The sequence below is a fragment of the Corvus hawaiiensis genome, chromosome 1 (assembly GCF_020740725.1).
Source record: "Corvus hawaiiensis isolate bCorHaw1 chromosome 1, bCorHaw1.pri.cur, whole genome shotgun sequence".
Classification (NCBI taxonomy): Eukaryota; Metazoa; Chordata; class Aves; order Passeriformes; family Corvidae; genus Corvus; species Corvus hawaiiensis.
The window spans coordinates 34,097,775-34,116,111 of record NC_063213.1 but is presented as its reverse complement, the minus strand read 5'-3'; the positions used below and the strand labels follow the sequence as shown (position 1 = coordinate 34,116,111).

General features: G+C 35.4%; 1 protein-coding gene across 7 annotated transcripts in view; it reads left to right on the top strand.

The window, feature by feature from the left end:
• The window catches only part of LARS2 (leucyl-tRNA synthetase 2, mitochondrial), a 134,046-nt gene that overhangs the window by 54,835 nt on the left and 60,874 nt on the right, over window positions 1–18,337 (top strand). For 5 of the 7 annotated variants that reach the window (XM_048299538.1, XM_048299561.1, XM_048299549.1 and 2 more), the window contains 3 exons: window positions 918–1,046; window positions 10,391–10,482; window positions 12,329–12,389. In XM_048299538.1, the coding sequence (XP_048155495.1) occupies window positions 918–1,046; window positions 10,391–10,482; window positions 12,329–12,389 (282 nt within the window). Of the gene's footprint in view, window positions 1–917; window positions 1,047–1,809; window positions 1,890–5,391; window positions 5,448–10,390; window positions 10,483–12,328; window positions 12,390–13,590; window positions 13,650–18,337 lie in introns of those variants that run through there. The other 2 variants (XM_048299570.1, XM_048299576.1) reach the window with 2 other exon arrangements.

Below are 18,337 nucleotides of genomic sequence, written 5' to 3'. Positions count from 1 at the left end.
ATTTCTGATTTTGCTGTGATTGAACAAAATTGATAAAGAAATATTATTTGACAAATATTAATAGAGTTTTATTCAGAATAGTAAAAGCTGAAAGCTGCCTGTAATTTTTTTTATTATTAACATAAGAAAAATAATGTAAGAACTTAGCAAGTATCAATGATACTTGATACTATCAATGTATCAATGATGAATGATCAGTGGTAATCAAGATGTATTAGGAATAATTGATGTGAGAGAGGATTTGTGATTTCTTTGTAACGTTTGTCATTTTAATTAAACCTAACTAAATGAAATTTTTAGTTTCTTTTCATTATGCAAAATACTGCTTGTAAGATGTGTTTGGATCTGAGCATACATAGTGAAACAGAGCAGTTTCTCTTTAGCAGATGTTCATGCAATTGCAAATGATGTAGTCACTTTGGGAGTTACTGCAGTTCAGCTGACAAAAAACAACTGGCCAGGAGTGAGCTCTGTGTTTGTTGCAGATACAAAGTAAAACATTAATTATTTAAGCTGTTATGAGAGTAATTTAATATGCTATGTTTCCATGTTTTTGCTGGGGCAGACTAAGAACACATAGATAATCAGTTGCAGATGCTGCAGTGGAAATGGTGTTTTGTTAAGCTTCTGTCAATATAGCTTTTTGTGAGTAAAAGTGAATTAATTTTCATAACATTCAAGTGCCATGTAAGTGTCAGTATAAATTGATGAGATGGCAGCAAAATCTGGTAAAACATCTCCACTTAAAGCCCCAAAGAATTTGATCCCATGAACTTTGTCAGTGCTCACTTGGATCAGTTACAGCAGAACCGTGTTTCTCTTCATGGTGTCATGTAGTAGTTTGTAATGTGCATGTGTATTTATTCAAGTGAAATGCTAACTCATGTAGTTACTAGTTTCTAAAAATTTCTTTCTAGAAATCAAGACCAAAATTTTATGTGCTTTCTATGTTCCCATATCCTTCTGGGAAGCTTCACATGGGCCATGTTCGTGTCTACACCATCAGTGATGCAGTAGCTCGATTCCAGAAAATGAGAGGGATGCAGGTAAGAATAGATCAGCAGTAGGACTGGGTGGGGGTTTTTTATGTTTTAATATCATAATTGGTCAGGAAATTAGTATTTTTCAAAATCCATGAAAGTGGAATATGTGCTACAGATGACCCATTAAGCTTTGAATATTGAAATTTGAGACTTTTAATGCCGGTGGTATTCAGAACTCACTGTCGGTAAAAGATGGCTAGAAGCTGCCTCTGATGATGCAGCTGTTACCAGCTGCCTAAACCTACTGATTTATGGCACAGTGTCGTTGAGACCTGTGGGCCACACAGTTTCTGTGAGAGGAGACTGACAACCCTCCTGCCATCTGGGTGGGACCAGGGGAAGGAAAGGGTGTACCTGGCAAGAGAAAACAGACACCACCAAAATCAACTGCTTTCACCTCTTCTGCTCCTGAGAACCAGTTCATGTCATTTGTCAGACGCAGAGGGACAGCCTCTGGGCCAGCTGGGAGGGAAACCTTTTTTTTTTTGTACTGCTGCAAGTCAGATGAACAGAATGTCATTATGTTACCTCATGTGCGTGTAGCTAAAAGTTTCTGTTCTGTAGCATCTCACCCCTTGGCTTGCCCATTTCAGACTTGCTCATATATATGAAATGTCTTCTGAAGGTGCTACAAGGTAGGCTAAGCCTAATTTTCTTGCTGCATCTACAAGGAGAAATCCCGTTTTCCCTTCCACATTTCTCTGTTTCCCAGTCTCTCCTATGCTGGCCATCATTTCTCCCTCGCTCCCTTTTGTTTCTCCATTAGGTTGAAGGGCTAGCTGAGAGCCTTGTCCCTGCAGTCTGCAGTGGGATCCTGGCTGGCATTCTGCAGTAAAGGCTGGCAAGGTAAAATTTGAAGGATGTAAAAGGAAGGTGTGGGAGAACTGTGGCCTGAGCGACAGCCATATTACAGAGGAAAGACGTTTGGTAGAGGGAAAATGTGAAGAATCTGGGAAAACAGTAGGGAGGAGGAATATGGAAAGAGAAGGGAACAAAGAGAAAAATAGCGTAGGCAAGGATCTAGGATGACAGGAAGGATTCTCACTAATGTACAAGAGAGGAGGAGCAGCTTGAGAATATAGGAATCAACCTCAAAAGGGTACAAAGAAGATGAAATGGAGAAAGAAATGTTAGTTGCTCGTTGTGGTACTAAGTGCAATTTCCTTGCTACAAGTGCTGTAGAAGTGTAGCATTTCCTGGATTTATCACCCTCTATGAGACTCTGATAGGTATCGTCACTGCATTATTCAGTGTGCTGCCTTTCCAAATACTATGTGTCTTATGCCAGTGATGAACATACCATGCACTGAATACTTACTGCTGCTTTACAGAAAGGCATTCTTAGGCTTTCAAAATTACAGGAAAAAGAAATAACTGCCTTAGACTTTAAATGAGAAAAAAACCCCAATGTCTGTTATAACACTTAACCTTTCCTGACTCCTCTGAATGACCAGAACTTGGATCTCACTAAAAAAATTGAGCTAACGAGGCATTTGAAGGGATGGTTGATTCTTGCTTGATGTTAAGACCATTGATGAAATGTCATTTCAGGCTATAGCCATCTCTTTTCAATAGCAGAGAAGGTAGCCAATAAATTGCTGTTCAGAAAGATGAAAACTTGCTGCTTCTTGTACTTGCAAAAATAAAGTGAAAATAATTATCTACATCCAGTAGCATGCTCTAGTTGTAAGCTTTTGAATACAAGGTAAGTAAGCACCTTTAATAGAAACATTTGGAGAAAAGTAAAAATATAATTTCAATGAAATACAAGAGCCACCATGCAAACAAGTTTTTATTTCCACATTTGCTTATTTTTTCCCAGAAAAATTTTTCCAGACTTTTCAAGTTTTTACATCTTGCATTTCAGCATATTTTTATATTTCATGTAAAAATTACTTTGAAGAAGTGCCTGTAGAACATGCTGGATTTCTAAAAATACTTGTATCTTCTGTTATGTTAACCAGTTTGAACATCTATTTTTGGCTAAAGGTGGGCAGCCAAAGAATTTAACTTTCATTTACGATTAAAAGGCATTAAAAATCTCTCAGATGATTTTCTGACTACGTCAGATTAAGAGACATTGTGTTAGCGGTGTGCATTAGCTTGCTGGAACTTACATTAACCTTAAAAAACTTTTCCTTTATTAGCCATGCTAATTTCTCCATCACTTAGAATTAGAGTCTTTATAATTGATTTTCTCCTTGCAATTAATTTATCAGCCTCTAAAAGTTATCTCTGCCCTTTATCATGGTTGTACAATCTGTCAAAGATTATTATGATGATTAAAATATTGTGATGATTGTAGGTTAAGACATGGTTATATCACAAAATTTGATATATTCCTAAGAAAAATAAATTTTTCCCTGTACTCAAGGAATTACTGTAATTCTTCAGTACATGAAAAGAAAGAATGCTTTAGAAACAAAACTGTTAGTATGCATAATTTTGAAGTTATTGCACTGATTTAATATTTCTTTCTCAAAACTCAGCTTTAATACTGCATGTTTGAAAGCCTAGGGACTGCTGATTTTTCTGCAATCAAAAATCTGAGTAGAAGTGAATCCATTTCAGGCATTCAATGCAAAGTTAGGGTAAGATTTTTGAGCAGCAATGTTGTTTAAGCTTTGCATCCATTATTAAAAAAAAAAATAGTGTAAGGCAACAAGGAATGATGGGCTGTTACCATGAAAATTACCGGCAAGACCATTCAGATTTACAGTTCCCAGGGAAAGCTTCAGACTACGGTGTGTATTTCTTATTTAATCAACAGTGAGGGGAAACGTCTATGGTGTGTACCTAGTTGACAAGAATATATGACTGAGTCAGAGAACGATTTATGTTGAATAAGCTGGAGGTATTTTTCATAAAGAATGCCTTAATGAGAAAACCATAAATTAGTTAGGTATTGATTTAATCTGAACAGGCAAGAAATGGCCCGTATTTTGTAATATTTTAGTAAGGATAGGCTAGAATACATTTGTGAAGGGATTAGATGTCCTTTAGAACTTCTTTGGAATGCAGTTGTGTAATTTCCTCATATTGGAGGTATTTTGAAATTTTAACTGGGAAAGTTTTAAATCATTTGGATTCTGTTGTAGTTTTGTTTTTTCTAAAATAGAACATTAGTATTCAATTTTTTTCAGCTCAATAAGATCTGATTTTGTTTCAATTAAAATATTCTAGAGAGGTAATGCACACTGAATGCTACTGATATTTGCCAGAAACCTGTACTTCATCAGCACTTTAAGTGGGAAAATAAATGTTTATTGCTTTTTTCCCCCACCTTGTTTTTGAAAGAAATACTGCTTCAATATAAAATTGTAGAGGAAAGCATTGTGAAGCATTGTCTTGTTCCAGCACTTACTCCTCAAGGACCTGTAGGCAGTGCATGGGAAACAAACTGTCATGCACTTGGATTGGGTTGCTGGATAAATGGTTTGTAGAGTACATCTGTTTTAAGATAACTTGTTTACATTTTGATTACTGAAGACGAAGTTTGAAGTCTGTGCCTGGGAAATGTAAGCCATATAGATTACTTTGCTTGAGTGCACTAAGCTAGTCTTTCCAAAATATGTTAAGGATGATGTGTTTCTTGAAGTACAGTTAAAACAATTTTTGGATATGGACAGTTCTAGATCTTACTACAAACATATTTCTTATAAAATACTATGAAAAAGTATTTTATATATTTTAAATTACAGATTTGTAGCTATTAATAAATTAATCCAGAACAATGATGTACAGTTTCTGGTTGTGTTTACTCCATGATTTACATGCATGTTGTGAATTCAAATGTAGGAATTTTTTAAGAAGTGATTTCCTATTCATTATTTGAGAGTGCTGTGTAGAAATGATAGAGATACTCATGGTGATTTTCACTATGGCAGATTTCCAGTCTGCTGTTTCTCTGGGAACAAGTATTTACCATTACTTTATCATGCTGTCATTATCATGTCTTTGATAAATTCCAAAGTGGCTAATTTGTGCCTCTCAGAGGACTGAGAATAATTCCCTTAGTGATCAGTAAACAGAGAGTGATTCAGTTCAATAGTTCTTGTTGTATCTTCTTAATGAAACTAGTACCAAAGCAAGGCAGTCACATATTAGAGTTGTACAGAACTGAGAATAATGCTTTCTGTAATCAAATCAGGGTGAAATTCCTGCATGCTAGAATCACACTATACTTATTATTTCTTAATTTATACTTCAACTGGGATGGATGGGATTAGAATATAGTCAGTGATATTTCTGCAATATCCCTAAACGACTTAAAGAGCATTTTCTTTTTATCCATAACATCTCTACTTTTAAATTTGGATGTATTTTCATCAATTGTTTTCCCTTTCAGCAGTGAATCTTAATACTCTTGAAATTGCAAAAGTGAATGCTATTGAAGACAGACAGGCAAGTTTAATTAAAACTCCGTAATTAATTAATTAATCAGTAGGATGAATTATTTCAATACAGATCCATTTTCTGACCATCACTAGCTGCTATTCTCCACCTTTTCTTGTGTGAGGCTGTTCTGTCCTTTTGTCAAGTTATTTCATGTGGTATAAATCAAGTAGAAAATATTACACGTATTGTGTGTGAATTGTATCTTATTTAATTTCAGTTCTCCCATAGCCTGTACTGAAGGTGTTAATGAGTTCACTCTGTTTCATTTTGAAAGAAAAAGAGAAAATGAGATATAATTTTAAATGTAATTCTGTTAGACAAGAATGTGTGAGATTAAGGAGGCAAAAGATAACTTTGTTCTCAAAATGTTTGTGATACTCTCTGGACGTTGAATAATTTCTTGTATTTTATGTTTTGTGAGAATAAAAATAAATGGGCATTTTATGTTTTGATAGAAATCTGTATGGGTTGATTATTTTGAAAGTGTCTTCTCTAGTATGTAGCATTGTGTTGCAGAGAAGCATTGAAATAGTCCCTTTTAGACTGTACACACTGGTTGAAAATTCCTTGTTTTAATCTATTTCCAGGTGTGCCTTATCTTCTTGGGGTGGTTGTTTGTTGGTTTGTTTGATAGTGGTAATTTTTACCTGTTGTGTAATGGTTTCTATTACCTGGTACGCTTAAAAGAGAATCTAGGCTTTGCTCAGGTGGATGTCTTGTATTTAAAGTGTGCCGTAGTATGTCAATTTACATTAGATTTTCAGCAAATTCAGCCCATTGTAGGCAGCCAGTGGAAGGAGCAGCCATCCTTTCCTTTCCCCTCTCCAACTGCAAGTCCCCACAGTCTCACATGTCTGTGATTGCACAATTGTGAGATCCATAATGGAGGTAGGGGTGTTTTCTGGCAGCTGGAACTTGTGATCATGAATCACCTGTTTTGTCAGCCTTTTTTGATTAGTTCATGTCTAGTATGTCATAAGTAGGGATAGGAATGTAGACTTTGCTGTATCAATTCAAACCACTAATTCGTCAGCGAGCCTCTTAATTTTCATTTCTGGTCGTCTTCTTTTATTACACATTCTCTGAATTAAATATATTTATTTGCAGGCCTTTCTGACACTGATTCTTCTGTCTTTCTTAAAATTTAGAATGCATTAATTTGGGTGTAAGAACAGTATGTCAGCTCCCTAGTCATTGTTCTGAGACATACTGAGCACATCAGGAGAGCAAACATGTTCTTTGTTTCCTTACAGAGACTGAGGAAAATTCACTGTTTTGTTGATGGAGGCTTAGAACTGAGTGTTATGAGATCATTGTCAGGTTTGTGTTATATAGTTACACTGATCTCACCTACTGATGTCAGTGTGATGAGCTGATTGTTACAGCAGTGAATAGATGAAAATCCTCTGAGAGGAAGAGCTGAGATCTCAGCATTGAATCAATGGAGTTACTGTGTCTCCTTCCCCTTGGTCCCACAGTCACATAAAGAGCTCTAGCCATCATTAATAACAGATGTTTCACCATGCTGTGAAATGGTTCTTAAAAATGCTTCAAGCCAGAGTCTTTGGGATCTAAAATGTTTCAAGATGCAACTGTTTTCATTTTTAATAACTTGTTCCCAAAAAGACCGCTCAGTATGGTGGTCACTGAGCACTTTGTTCCCCATGCACTATTTAATCACTTCCCTTGCAACGTTTTGTGCTGCTGTGCAAACTGTGTTAAGTGGTAGAAAATGGCAGTCTTTCATAGTTGATCCTGTCTGATCATGTGAACTTCTGAAGTTATGCCATGTGTGACAAGACTAACCTGGGATTTTTCAGCAGAAGGAGTTTACTTATCCTCTTCATTGTGAGGATAGACACACAGCTGCCTTTGGTGATAGCACTGGCTTCTGCCATCATAAAATGGCTGAAACTACAGCCTGCCTTCTTTTACCTGGTGTAGGCATCCCTAGGCTTATATAGCCTCCTGTTTAACAAGATACAGTCATTATTTGTTGTTCTTTCTCCTTGAGGTTTAGAGAAAATATTGTCTACCTAGAGAAGTGGTGCTTGGAAGAATGGTCACTTCAGTGGGCAGAATGGATCCCTCAGTTGCATAACATTCAGAGGTTGCTGTTGGAAGCAACAGCATTCAAGAAAGTGGATGACTTGTTTTTCTTCTGCTCATCTGTGCTGCTAGAGAGAGGAGCCATGTTTTCTGCTAGTTGAACCAGTAACCAACCCATCAAAGAGCTACAAGGAATAACCCTTTGGTCTTCAAAACTGCTTTCTATTTTTTTCTTCCTATGTTTAATTTGTTTTGAACAGTCAAACTGTTCCTTTTTCCTTTGTACCAGCTTTTGACATGCTAGTTACATATTTTCTACTCCTCTTCCATTTCTCTAAAGATTTTTATGTTGAATAAGTAGAGTTAAGATGTAATGTCAAATGCTGCATGGAGACTGTGGCATTTTTGCTGCATATTACAGCCAGAAGGAGATGACCTGTTGTTTAGACAAATGCATTTCACTAATCTTTCAAAGCCATTCATGGTAGAGAAGTAAAAGAGACAATAAACTTGAAATCATTTTCTAAACCACTGTGCATGTTACATTCATCTCTATAGCAACTACATAAATAGATCTATCCTGGAGGCTAATTTGAGGATATTTTTAATGTCTCTTTAAATTCAGTTTTCTGATTGAAACTTGAATTAGCATACTTCTTCAGACCTTTCACTTGAGGAATGCTATTGGTTGTTAAATTGAACTTTTGAATGTGAAGAGTGAATATGGTATTTTTGATAAGTGCTAGAATTTGGAAGATGTGTGCACAGGTTGCTCCTTCTAGCACTGATGGTACAGTGATAAAATGTCTGCACATGAGCTGTCTGGAGCATCCATCAGCCCTGTTGGGGAGTCTGTAGCTGGTAGTGAAGTTGTTCTTCCCACATCCTTTTGCTCAGGAGCATGAGAAATGAGATTGTGCCTTGCTTTTGGCTGCCTGTCTATATCCAGGAGATCTTCAGAAGCCAAATTTTACAAAAATTAACCAAGAGTGATTTTTCTAATCTCACTTAATGTGCATCAACTTGTAGTAAGAGAAGGCATTTGTAGGAATGCAAAGGCAGGGCATTAGTCTAGGGCATTTAAATAGAGAAAATATGTATTATACATGGATTAAAAAAATCTGGTTTATTTCATCACGTCTGTCCAGAGACAGGTTGTCAGCAATACTAGCAGTCAAAAAGAACTGAGTGGCATAAATTAATATTTTAACATGTCCATAAAAAATTCTGTTGATATTTATAACTTATGTGAAATGTACCTGTCTTTTTTTTTTTTCTTTTGTACCAATAGTTTTGACTGCTGGGTGGATGGCAAGGGAGGGGAAGGGCTGGACAGAGGTGTGCTTCAGTGGGGGGTTGAGAAGTGGTTTAGGTTCCAATTGACATTTTCCATGTAAACTCCCCTCTCTATATGTGAGGAAACAGGCAGTTAAGACGCCTGATTTCTGATACTATGGTGTGAGGAACAATAGTTTGTCTGATAATAGGGAAAGTTTGTAACGTGGAATAGCATTCCAATTTCTGTTAGATTTAGACATGAAAAATGTGCTGTGCATGGGCCCTTACTAGGCTGGCTTGGATCACAGGTTAATACCTTTGGTTTTGTTGCTGCACCAGTAGAGTAATGATAGACAGCAGGTTTAGTTTCAGATCAGTACTGAAAATGAGAACACTGAGGAGTCATGTCTATTAAATCCTGTTGCTTTTACACTGTGTTGGTGCCTAGAGCATCTTTATAAACACGTCTATAAAATATTTCTTATGAAATATTACATTAAGTCAGAAGATTGGAAAGTGGTGGCAAAGAAGAGTAAAAATAATTCAAAGCAGTGACAAAAGTAGCTCTTACGCTTCCAAAATGAGCAGATTTTTCACATGGAGATATGAGATTAGGATGGCTGGGATTGCTTTTTTATTGCTTGTTTGCTTACATGCCACTAAGAAACGTGTTCTTTATATAAATGCATATTTTAAGGGGTAAAAATTTTGATTTCTTATAACTTGTAAAATGTTAGTCATGTTTTGCTATTGTTAAACTTGTGTCATTTTAATCATGATTATTGAATTTACAGCACATTTGTAGTTTTAAGAAATAGGATAGGCTTTATCAGCTATCCAGTATATATGTGTTTAATGACAGCATCTTAAGTACTGGCCTTTCTTTCCTTGGTTATTAAACAGGTTTTTTGAATACTTACTGTATTGCTAGCTTATTTTTCTAAATAATATGTATGTTAATAGGAAAAATATGTCTCTATTGAAACAGAAATTATCTTCAATATTTTGTAGTAAACTTTTTTCCCCACCTTTATTTATTTGTGGTCATGAAATAACAATTTGTCAGTCAGTAGTACATATTTGCAAAAGATATTTTAGTAAAATTTGACTAAAACTGCTTTTCCTCATCTTCTTAATTTTATCTGGTGGATTTAAAATTATTGTAGGGTATTTTTCTTTTATTTTGTTTTTCAACACAAAGGAAAAAAGTGGTAGGCTGCACATCAGTTACAGTTATAAAACTGTTGGTTCAATTATTTTTACTTAACATCTTTTTTAGAATGACTGTTTGGTTATGTGGTAGCATCAACTACTGACTTTTACCAGCACACAAACTGAAAAAGAGTTGGTTTTTGTCATTGTCAACCTGATACTGAAATAGTCATGAGAGTTTATTGCATAATACTTTAAACGCCCTCTAACATCTCATTGTAGATAACAAGTGCACTTCATAGTCATCTTTTAAAGCAAAGCTGGCCATAGTTGGCAGGTTTGGAAGAAGTTCAGTTCAGACAAAGCAAATGCTGGAATGCCAAGCACCGTTCATTATTTGGAGGCCTCTGTGTATTGCTGCTGCCATTCCAGAAAGTTGCATAACGTTGTGGTTTTTCTTTTGCTGACAGGTGATAAATCCAATGGGATGGGACGCATTTGGTTTACCAGCAGAAAATGCTGCAGTTGAACATGGCCTTCACCCTGCAAGCTGGACACAAAGGTTAAATGAATTAAAATATGGCATTTTCACTGTGAATACCTGTACTGTGGCCCCCATAAACCAAAAAAGCAGAGCAAAACTAGCATAGAAGAAAGATGGTACAGGAAAAAAACAGGGTTATCTGGGACCAAGGTTATGTGATGACATTTTATGGGACTGTGCAGATGATTCTGTTTTGAAAAATAAATATATTGGGATGATTTTCAAGGTTTTAAACTCAATGACTTTTAAATTGTAAAATGCTAGAATATCAAAAGAGAAGCATTTCCGAAACATCCAAACCAGCGGGTATAAATAAATCAGAAATTCATTATGGTGAGGTAAATCTTAGTATAGAATACACAGTGGAAAATGATGAGTTACGTGGTTAGATTTACTTGCAGTTTTTAGTACCAGGTGAGTGAGGAAGGAGATAGTTGGGTTTTTTGGAGGCTGGGTCTTCGAAAGTGCTAAGCAGCCATTATTGCTTATGATTTCTGTGAACTTTTTGGGTTTTAGACCACAGAATGGGGTGTTATGTTCCCCTAATACTCTTTAAAATGAGTAAAAATTACATAAGTAAACAATTTCTAAGAATTACTTGGAAATCAATCTTTCTAAGTGAAGTTGTTTGTTGTACTCTGGATGCAATAATGTAGCTGTGTTATCTTTATACACCTTGATCCATTTCCGTCTTTGATAATGCTGTTTCTTTGGGTTTTGTTCATGTTTCTGGTCCCATCTTAAGATTGTTGATACTTTTCCAACTAAAATATTATAATATTAAATAGTTGCATTAATCAATTATTCAGCACTGCAAGTTTTTTCTGGATCACAATAAAATGCTTAGTTTCATGACTGTCATCTTAGCCACTTTGGGAGGATAGATACTACTTTATCTGACAGAATGTATTTTAGTAGAAAGGTAAAAGTCCCTAAGAAAATTTAATCAATTTAATAGTATGTGAATGAATTCCCACCAGGTCACTAATTAATATTGTGTAATTGTGGGTATTTTGGTAAAGTGTATTTAGTACATTTTCAAACTAAAGCTTCACTATATATCCTGATGTATCTTATTTTACTTTTGTAATACAATCCATTCAGGGCAGCATCTAACCTTACAGTGTTGTAGTTGACTAATGTTTATCTATGGCAATGCTGCCACCAGAAGTTTTGTAGTTCCTTGTCACCTCCCAGTATACAAGTATACATGTTCCCACCACCTCCTTTGCACTGGCTCCGCTGGTTTTGTGGGCCACAGTTTTGGTTTGATCAGCCTGTTGATCAGAGGGAAGAAAGAAAACTGATGGGGTTTTTTCGGAGAGTTTCTGTATGGCACGTCTTCAGCTGAATGGGTAAGGTTATGAATTCAGGTTATCCTGAATTCAGGTTATCCTGAACACAATTACCAGAGCCACAGCAAAATAAAGCCAGGATAGCATTGCCAGAATAGAGCAGGATTAAGCTGATGTTGGAAGTGTCCCCCACTGCATTGAGATTTAAGAGGGCTCTTTGACTCAACTGCAGTAAAGATAATTAAAAATACTAAGAAGTGATGCTTGAGTAATGCTTCTTTCAAACTGCAGTGCCATATTTACTTTTAAGTTGCATTCAAGTCAAGAGAAGAAAATTTATTGCCTCATGTACTTAGCCATGGAAATTGGACCAGAATACATATGGGAATTTCAAAATTCTTATTTGAGTATTCTGACAATTCTGAGTTTTATTGCTAGTGAGATCATAGTGTTTAGAGGTTAACTAGTGCTTTTGATGTCTCAGAACTCTATGAGCATCAGATTTTAAATATGATCACATGATAGAAATATCTTAAGCTAATAATTTTTAATTTATTAATATTTTGCAGTAATATTCAACACATGAGGAAACAGTTTGATGCACTAGGTCTGTCTTTTACATGGGAAAGGGTAAGATTTTCTTTTTTTAAATGGATACTGCCTTTTTTATTGTGTGAAGAAACATTGAAACCCATGGAATTTCAGCATTTTAATTATGACAATACAGGAGTCTTTGGTAGTGACCAGTTTAAGTTGTTAAACTGTAATACTGAGCTTTTTAATCAGATTTCCCTAATTTTTGGCATACTGATATCCTCTGATTATATCAATGTTTAGGAGAATCTTTAAAGTTATTTCAGTTTTGTATTTGGATTTTTCTCTCTTCTTTTTCATCTCTTTGAAGTATTAATTTTCTGTGTTAGAAATAAGACAACAAACAGATATTTATGAAACAGCAATGCCTTTGTGTTAAGGTATGTATTTTTTGAGGAGTGCTCTTTTCAATGTGTATGTCAAGGGTTTAAAGACAGTAAATTGAAATGGTGACTCGGTTATGTTATTCCAAATTTCAAAGTATAAGCCTGCATTTTCATGGGTGTTCATATCAGGATCATTTTGGAAACCAGAAATTTTATTTAAATTACTAATGCTTGAGAATTAGGTGTTCACCTTAAAGAACTTCCCAAACACGATCAGACATGAGCTAATGTCATTTTCCAGATAAAAAAGAAATTAGCATTTGAAGCGATTGTGAGGTTATTGCATTTACCAGTGAATCAGTCAGTCACTACCTTTATATTCTCAGCAATAGCTGTTGCTTATCACCTTAATGTGATTTTGAATAGAGCAATGGAGATGCTAATCCTGGATTTTTGTAGCGGTATTGTAGATCTGAAAAGGAAGAGCATTAGTTTTGTGACAGTCTGAGACATGCCATCTGTTTTCTTTAATCATGAAGGTGATGTTGTTTATTTGTATGTCTTGCATCTAAAAAACCATTTTGTCATGTCTCATATATGGAAGGATTTTTCAGTATAAGCCTTTTAAATCAGATTTAAGTTTTCTTGGTAGCCAAAAAAGTTGCTCTGAAAAAGAAAGATTTGTTTTGGAAGGTTCACTGCACACATTCTTGGCATGTGATGTTTAAAGCTGTTGGTATCTCAGAGGTTGTCTGTATGTGTAGTGCAGCAATACTTGAAAACAGTGAAATCCTGTGTGTAGGCTGTGTTGTGGAACACACACGTGCACAAGCACACACGAGTTCAGTGATGCAGGTTGCATTTCAAAAAAATTGAGAAAATTCATCTCTTGTGTATGAACTTCTGTTTAGCCCTTCCATTCTGAAGAACAGATGGAAAACTGGCAGTACTAATAACCATGGGTGGAAGTGTAAGTACACAGGGAAAAATCATTTGTCATCTCTGTGCCTATTCTTTGAGAGTTACCTTCACTTTTCTAGTAAACTGTGTTTTGGTTAATGAACTTTCAGGAGTCTCTGAATACTTGTGGAAAGGGCTTTGATACTCTATAACTATCTCCATTTGAACTGTTGTGTAATTGCAATGCTTTAGAATGCTCTAGGGACACATAGTTGGGGTTGAAAAATATTCCTTGAAACACAACACATTTTAGAGTTTTCACTCCTTAGCTTATGAGTTAAGTTTTGTTTTACCTGGAAAGCCTGCCATACTAACTGGAGTAAGAGTGACCTGAATGGTAGCCATTAGAAACAGATATGTTTATTAATTGCAAAAAATTCATGATGCCTAAAATATTATGTGACCTGCAAATGCACAGATATTTGAGCTGGCCATGAAAGAACTACCTGTGGAAATGGAAGGGCTAAGCTGTAGCAGAGTGTTTCACAGGCTGATAAAGCCTGCTTCTCTGCAGGGCTCATTAGGCTGGGCAGAGCATCTTACTGCCTCAGCTATACTGCTTCTGGGCTAACTCAAGTATCTTTGCACAGCAAAACACTGTGCTGTGCAAGTGCTTATCTTAAAAGTGAGCTATTTGAGGTAAGAAGGGTTTTTTTTATAGTATTCTATACTTATATGGCTTTAAATCAGTGGCTTACGAAATACTGTGACACTGCAAAAAACCCACTGGTATTAGTGACTCCTATGAACAGTCCAAGAAAAACAGATTTTATATGGGTTGGTCTAATTAACCAAGACCATTACACAAAACAGGGGGCTGTTTGTAGTTTAATTTCATTGGTGTAACTTAAATCTGCCCCTTTATTGTGCTAGTGCATAGTGCATAGCAAATAATGCTGGAGGGAACCCATTTCCCTAACTTAGATCCTTGTTTTAGTGTGTGGTGAATTGCCTTTTTAAAGTGTGAACGTTTTATGTTAACTGTCTCTGTCCTTTGTGGCCAGCTTAGAGTGTATGCTTCGATGATGGGAAGGAAACCTAACGTAAACTTTACCATTTTACATATGGTAAGGGAAAAGAGAAGTGGACAAAAGAAAAGAAAATACATTTTGAGTACCTAGTGCTTGTAGCTGTCCTAAAGAATCTGCCTGCTTATAAAGTCATGTCTAGTGGTCAAGAAATTTGTGTCCAGGAATATGAAGATTAGTTAAATCTCATTGCTTGATAAAATGATTATGAACAAATCCCAGTGCACCTGCAGTACCAGAAATTTCCTTTTATTTTTCTGTGGGTTTTTTTTTGTTGTTCTCTCTGCCTTACAAATCAAAATGTGCAGGTATTTTTGTGTCGTAGCTGTAAATGAACTTACTTATCTTGTAAGGTACCAAAAATAAGACATTATTAAAAGCTAATTAGGTTATTTCAGTCAGGTTACAAAGACACTTCAAAATTGCTCTCCTAAACAGAAAATCTAAGCAGATGAAAAATGAAATTAAATGCATAAAATACCTCTGTAAGTACTTTGCCTTAGAGTACTTCTAAATACTAATGATAATCTGGGGTTTTTTACCTGAAACATGGAGGTATTTTAAGTACCTCAAGTTAGAAGTATAATATTTGTAAATCACTTTGAAAATGGTTTGATTTTGAGGAGAGATTTTTTTAAAAATCAGTAAGTGATAGAACATTTCTATTCTGAACATTTCTGTTTCTCAGATGGAAGGTTGAAAAGCTGAAGTTTGAGCATGGAAGAAATGTCTCTAAGAGACATTAAAAACACATGGAAAATTTAAAAATCCCCAACATTATGATTTGGTTTTAAGATAATTATGATCTGAGCATTCCTGATGATCAGATTTTTCAAAAATACCACCCCAGACAACATAGCAAACTGCCTGTCACTTCTGTTAAACATGATTTTCAGGGGAATTAGGCAATATTATTTTCAATTATTCGTATCATCAGCAACAAAAGATGAGGAGCATATAACATTTTTCCTTTATTTTGTTCAGGAATGTCATCAGACTGAGTGCGTGTTCCCAGTGAGCCCTCAGTTCACCACTGTTGTTATCAATCTGTAACTTTCTCCTAGAAAGTAGCTCATTCTGCAAAGGTTTTTTAGTCTTTTCAATTTCTGCATTCCAAGTGACATATTTTTTGCATGAGACTAATGTTCCCCGTCTGCTCTGTATATTAAAAAAATTAATCTTTGGTAGATTTTCTTTGTGCAGGTATTATTTCTATTTAGTTTTGAAGTTGTCATTTGTGTGTACTGCCTGAGCATGCGTAAAACCAACAGTAGATAGATTACTACCTATGAAATTTTCTTCTTATCCACATATCATTGAAAATCAGTGACCCTACTTGTAATTAAATTTTAAAAAAAAGAAACTTGATACGAGGCTACTTTTTTTTTTTCAGAAAATATATTCATGCTCTAAAATGTAGGCACTGTGTGACATTTGTATTCGTAGCTAATAAAGCATAAAACTAAGGGCCTTTGAAATACAAATATTCAAATTAATTTAGAAATGTAGGTTGGTCTAGCTCTAAACCTCTGAAAATCAAATAATTACACTTCTAGATGAGGTGGTACATGCCCTTGAAAACCAAAATAGGCAGATAATTGATTAAAGACTGTTTTATCTTCCCAAACAGATTTTGAAAAAAATCCATCCAGACCTTTTTTTCTTATCTCCCTTTAAAGAGGTGCAACATGCCTGTCTTCAGGAGAGCATAAGACTGTGCTAAAAATAAATTTATTAGTAATAAACTAGGAAATTACTTCTCTTCAGTCTAGTTATATGTTATTCATAAAGCCTGGGGATCTTAGAAAAAAATATACCTTTTCATGCAGCCTATAAATATTACTTTTATTTTTTAAAAAATAGCCACAGAAGTAGCTTGAAGTTGTAACCTGCCCCTTAAAAATACAAGCAAAAACAAGTTATAAGGTCAGAGACTCATAATAGAAAATTGTAAGAAGGGAGCAGATTTAGAACAAATAATGAATTTCAAAACAAGGCATTTGAAAATTAGTTTTTCTTTTATTAAACACCAAAATCTTTCATCCAGATTCAGTTGTTGTTTTTTGTGGGTTTTTTATGCAGGATTCTTTACTATTGGTTACCCTTGTTTTTGGTAGTTGAAAGGGACTTTTAAAATCAGATTTTATAATAGTGAATGGCTTTTTGACCTTTACATGGACCCATTGCTTCCCAAGTTGCAAATCTAGATTGTAATACTACCATTTAGTCTGTAACTGAGAATTTATTTGCGAAAATAAACAAGTTACCAACCCCTCTGGTATGGTACTTGTTAGGAACAAATGACTGTGCTCCAATAAATGGATTAAGCAAGGTAGTTTTTGGTAAGGATAGGGGTCTTTCCTATGCCTTGCTAGTATCTGCTCTTTTAAAAGCAAACCACCTGCATAGGTGATTTATTTTAATTGTTGTAATTAATTCTTTTAACGAATGAGTGTCATTCCTGTAGGAATAAGGAACAATAACAGTAACCAATGATAAAGATGCATTTTGGCAGGAATATCTGTTTAAAGCTGACAAAAGTAAAAGGGAAAATGGATGGGGGAAGAGGGAGATGCTTTCCCTCCCGTTTCATATTACCTTCTGAAATGCTGACGTGATGGGTGATCACTAAATCTGTCACAGAGCACTGAAGAGCACATGCAGTGGACAGCTGAGCAGCATCTTACATATTTGGAGAAGAGTTCTTATTTTTAGTAGGTATTTTTGTAGGAAATATGGTAATATCCTTTTATATATATTCACTGTGCTGCTTTATGATATGGGGTTCTATATGTATGCTGTTACACCAGTGCTCAGATCGCAAATGAGAAGCAGAAATGTACAGTTTTTGGCAGGGTGGAATGGCTCCAGAGTGCTATTTTTCAAACCCTTTTACAAACTCTTTTGTGTATTTCTGGGTTAAGTTAGTTCTGTTAATGTTCTGTGGATCTTTGTCTTGCTTATAAAGTATAAATAGAGATGTTAACATTCACCTTAATTTAAGCGTGATGGCAGCCTAATGGGAACTTTTTACCAGACATCATTCATTTATTCAAGGTCAGTAACTGGAATACACAGAAAATTATTTGTAACAGTAAATTTTATTGTGCTAAATTAAAGGAAAAAAAAAACCACCGAAACACATTTCAAGATTGTCAAGAGTTTGCTGGCTTGTCTTCAGCAGCTCATTTCACTTGGTCGTGATGCAATTTCTCCTTCTTCATTAACTGGAAATGTTACTCCAAACCTTCATGGTTATAAAGTTAAATTCTGAGCTTGAGTGATCTTTTTGTATGTCAGTGACCGCACAGCAGATTGGTTTTTTCAGTGATACAGTCTGCTGCATTTCTTTCCAAAAAGTGTCAATTTACTCCTTGTGAGAGAGTGTGTACGTGGAATTCTGTTCCCAAGAGTTAGCTTGTATCTTGTAGCTCAAGCTTGAGTGGCTTGTAACATGCTAGTTTAGATTGGGAAATGTAATCTTTTTGTTTCAGTTGATGCACATCTGCCCTTCAGGGCCAAAAGGACCAATCTCCGTTCACTTCACTATTTTTATTTGACAACTCACTTTTGTTGTCCTACCTGTTTGCCTATTGCTCACGTAATCTTATATTGTACTGAAAGGGATTGTGTCTCTTCTTTCGTGTGTCGCATACTCCAGTAATGAAAC